Raw genomic sequence first — 4,792 nt, 5'->3', positions numbered from 1 at the left:
AATGATTATAGGAACATTCTGTGAAGAAAAAGAAGAAAAAAGACAAGCATTCAAAAAAAGTAAAGAAAGAGAAGAAAAAAAAGAACAAGAAACAAAAATATGAAAAAAACAATGAATCAGCTGATAGCTCATCAGTAAGTACGTACTAAAATTGATCAGAACAGCTATTTGAGATATTTTTATTTGAAAGAATGATATATGGGAACTAAAAATGTATGAGAACTCAAGATATTACTAGTTAGATATGAAAACATCTGTGAGACATCTACTTGGAGATGTACAGGAAATATTAGAAATGTGGATCTTGGGTTTCAGAGAATGTTTAAGAAGACAGGGATACAATTTGGGAATCATTGCTAGTTAATCCATCCATTAGAACGGATGACATGTCTAGGGAAACTGAAAAGAAAGATGAATACCAACACTGAAGAATCAGATAGGAAATAAAGGATGCTAAGTAAAAGTAGTTGGAAAATTAGGAGACATGGGGAAGACCAGTGTTGTAAAAATAAGGGAAAAGAGTTTCAACACATTTGAGAGTCTGTCACCCCTGTTTGTTTTTTTGTAGAAATTAACATTTAAGTCTTTAAAAGTGGATGTGTTTTATGTACTTACCTTTGGGGTCAAAAGGAAGAGAGTATTGGGTTGGCTGTGTCTCTTGCCAGTTCTGGACCGAGGAGGACTCATAGAACAAAAGAAAGTAGGTCAAATCCTTCATACTTGTTTTGAGGAAGAAAGAGGTTATGCATAGAGAGTGATGAGCTAGAGATATGTAGGGGTAATTGGTCTCCCACGTACAAACTTCATACAGTTATCCTTTCAGTTGCATCACCATAGTCAGAAGTCTGGATCACCTGTTGTTTCAGAAACTAAATTTTTGGCAGTAAACTATCGAAGATAAACACAGCTGGATATTAGTTAAAGTGGTGAAAACAGATTTTATTCAGTATCTACTGACAGTAGGGGAAATTGCTGAGCTCCATCCTAATTTGTGCAGAGATGATTTGGGCATTTTAAAGGGAAGAATGAGGGAGGGGAGGGGAGAGAGCGAGGGCTCAGTAGAGTGAGAAAAGTGAAAAATTACAAAGAGTTGGTCATTGTAAATTGGATTAGGCCAGCTGTGTTTGCCAGCTGGCAATTATTATAGTTAGGATTCTATCCTCCCACAGAGACTGGGAGACAGAGGCCCTATCTTTCCTGATGATTACATTTCAGAGGAATGGCTCTCAGGTCCTTGAGAGAGACCCTTCCGAGTGGTAAGAGATATGATATTCACAACTGTAAGCTCTTTTTAGTATTAATAAACACCCTAAGAAAGGGAAATTGAGGGTCTATCATCAGGTGTTGGCTAAAACAAATAGTAAATTTTCCTGGCAGTGTTGAGCTTTCTCAGGCAGGCATTTGCTAGGGTCATCTATTCTAGGGACATAATCTTCTGCAAGTGGAAGCCATGCTAGAGTTTGGTTAAATCTCTTAGTACTGGAGTTTGGATGAAGTCATGTGTCAAAAGTTCTGTAGTTCTCAATACCCTAAAATGGTAATTGACCTTGAAAGCCTATCTTATGTGAGAATACAGTGTATTGATTCATAGTGAGAAATACAACAGGATAGTCTTGTAGATTAGCCAGCATATTTTGTAATGGTCGAAATATTTAAATTACATAGAAGAAATTTTTTTGAATATAACTCAGAGCAAAGGGAGTTAGAAAATCTTAAAGAGAAAAGAAGATACATAGAAAGACTAATTTTATAATTGTGAGTTTGGATTATTGACTGCATTGAGAATCTAATAAAAGTAAGTGATACTTTCTCCAAAAAATCATGCATGTGTAAGTTTGTTTATTTCAGTGGATTTATAAAACTCCTTGGAGTTTATGCAAAGATCTAAGAGCCCTCAGATCTGCCAGGCTGTTTAAACATTTATGTCATTTGATTAAGGGCACTTTCTTCCCATTATTCACATTGTCCTGTTTTTTTCTTTGTTCTTTCCTTTAAATAGATGTGTATATATTTATATTTTTGCAACATGCAGTATGTACACTTATACGTAAGTTGTATAATGTATACAAGTGCTGTCTGGAAAGTATCCAGCCATTCTATCCATGTATCTGTTGCATCTGTGGCTGGATACTTTGTGGACAGCCCTCCTATACCTTAGAGTCATTTGAATGAATGCTGTGTGATCACACCGCACTGAAATGAAATGAAGGATGAAAGAGAAATTTGTATTGGTAGTAAAGAGAAGGAAAGACAGAGGGGAAGCTAGAGGAGTCAGGGTTGTTGAGAGGTCTTTTTGAGAAAATGTTTTTAGGGAAGGAGAGAGAAATAATATTGAGGAGAATGATGAATTTGGATTATTAGAGTCCCAAGGGAATAAGGGTCGGCTTTGATGAGGAATAGGAGCACCCTCTCTTCTGAGCTAGGTGAGAAGTTGTAACATCTTTATTTGTACAAATAAATAAGGAGATGGTGTGGTAAGAAGGGAACTGATTAGTGATGTTTCTACTTCTTGTTCTCTGTGAAGTAGAAGGTAAAATCACTGAGAAGATAATTTGGGAATAAAAATAAGAGAGGGATTGAGGAAATGGTATAGATTTGAAACAACTTTGCTTAAGTAGTAAAAGAGAAGCAGAAAATTGCTGAGCAGCATTGAGGATCCATGTCAGGCTGCAAAGCATATCTTGACTTTGTCAAGGTCCCTTTATTTTAAAATCAGCTTTGCTGAGGTGTAATTTACATATAATACAGTGATCCTATTTTAAATGTACTGTTTGATGAATACACCTGTTTAACCACGTCACTTAAGATACAGAAGATTTTCACGACCTTACCAACTTTTTCATGGCTTTTGCAGTCAGTCCTTCCCTGCCCCCCCACTCCAAGATTGGACAACTAAGAACCTACTTAAGTACACTAGTCTTACTTATTCTCAAATTTCATATGAATCGATTCATAAAATATCCTTTTTGTGTCTGGCTTCTTTGACTTAACATAATGTTTTTGCAGTTCATTCATGTTGTTGCATATATCAGTAGTTCTTCCCTTTTTGTTGCTGTGTTCTATTGTATGAATATACCACAATTTGCTTATGCGTTTATCTGTTGAAAGTTATTTGGATTATTTGTAGTCTGGAGCTGGTATGAATAATGCTACTGTGAACATTTGTGTACAAGTCTTTTTGCGGACATATGTTTTTATTTCTCTTGGGAAAATGCCGTTGTTTTCCAAAGTGGTTGGACCGTTTTACACTCCTACTAACAGTCTGTGTGAGTTCGAGTCATTCCACATCCTTGCTAGCACTTGGTATTGTGAGTCATTATAATTTTTAGCCATTCTGCTTTGTGTGTAGTAGTATCTCATGTGGTATTTCCCTGAAGAACGATGATGTAAATCATCATTTTAAATCTTTATTGGCCATTCTGTGTCTTCTTTTGTGAAGTCTAATTTATCAGTCATTTTTTGTTTTTTATTATTTTTTCTTTGTGATTTTGGTGTCCTAATCTTTTCACAACTCAATCACACCTGATTTTCTCCTGGATACTTTCTGGACACTTCTGGATACTTTTCCTAGAAGTTTTATAGCTTTCCTTTTTTGCTTATCCATGATCTATTATTAATAAATCATAGTGTTTAATTATTGTTTCTAGTATAAGTGTCAAAGTTTATTTTTTTCCCATATGAATTTCCATTTGTTCTCGCATCATTTATTGAGAAGGCTAACTTTTCCCTATTAAATTTCATTGGCTCCTTTGTTGAAAATTGGTAGAGCATATGACTCTATTCTCCTCCATTGAGCTACGTGTTTCTCATAAATACACTGTGTTAATTAATGGAGCTTTAGGGTAAGTTTGAAATCAGGTAGTGAAAGTTCTTTGATTTCGTTCTTTTTGAAAATTGTTTTGGCTACTGTAAGTTTTTTGCATTTCTTTATAAATTTTAGAATCAGCCTATTTCAATAAAAATATCTGCTGGTATTTTGATTGGAATTGTTTTGTGTCAGTAGATTAATTTTGGGAGATTGACATCTTAAAATACTGAGTCTTTCACTCGATCATGCATATGGTATATTTCTCTATCCATTTAAGTTCCTTAAATTCTCTCACAATGTTCTGGAATTTTCATTATAGAGGTCTTATATGTCTTTTGTTGTATTTTTTTCTATTTTGTTTTCTTAGAGTGCTAGTATAAATATAGTTTTAAAAAAATGTGTTTGCAGCTGGTATATAAACATACAACTGCTTTTTGTATATTTATCTTGTATCTTTTTAACCTTGTTAAATTCACAAATACTATGCTAGTAGCTTTTTTGGTAGATTTCTTAGGATTTTTAGGTACACGATTATGGCATGTGTGAATAAAGACTGTTTTACTTTTTTCTTTTCAATCTCTGTGCCTTTTATTTTATTTATTATTTTTTTTTCGTTGCCTTATTTCAGTAGCTAGGACTTTAATATAGTGTTGAATGGAAGTGGTGAGAGTACTCATGACTGCCTTATTTCCTATCTTAGGTGGAAAGCATTTAGTCTTTCACCTTTAAGCATGATGTTAGCTATGAGATTTTCATGTATGCCCTTTCACACATGAAATTACCTTCTATTTCCAGTTTTTTGAGTTTGTATCTAGAAAGAGTATCGAATTCTATTAAATACTTTTTCTGCATCTATTGATATGATCATATGATTTTTCTCCTTTATTCAGCTAACACGGAGAATTACATTGCTTTGATTTTCAAATGCTTCACCAACATGCATTCTTGGGAGAAGCCACATTTGGTAATATGTGTATATATATG

At 34.2% G+C, this 4,792-nt stretch overlaps 1 protein-coding gene across 1 annotated transcript in view; it reads left to right on the top strand.

Annotated features, from left to right (window-relative positions):
- Nucleotides 1–4,792, top strand: part of CWF19L2 (CWF19-like 2, cell cycle control (S. pombe)) — a 146,702-nt gene that overhangs the window by 2,849 nt on the left and 139,061 nt on the right. The window contains exon 3 of the mRNA XM_012659123.1: nucleotides 12–134. Within this exon, the coding sequence (XP_012514577.1) occupies nucleotides 12–134 (123 nt within the window). The remainder of the gene's footprint in view (nucleotides 1–11; nucleotides 135–4,792) is intronic.

The sequence above is a fragment of the Propithecus coquereli genome, unplaced genomic scaffold (genome assembly GCF_000956105.1).
Source record: "Propithecus coquereli isolate 6110/MARCELLA unplaced genomic scaffold, Pcoq_1.0 Scaffold6, whole genome shotgun sequence".
In the NCBI taxonomy this organism is placed as follows: domain Eukaryota; kingdom Metazoa; phylum Chordata; class Mammalia; order Primates; family Indriidae; genus Propithecus; species Propithecus coquereli.
Note: the sequence above shows the minus strand (reverse complement) of the source record. Positions and strands in the feature narration are given on the sequence as shown.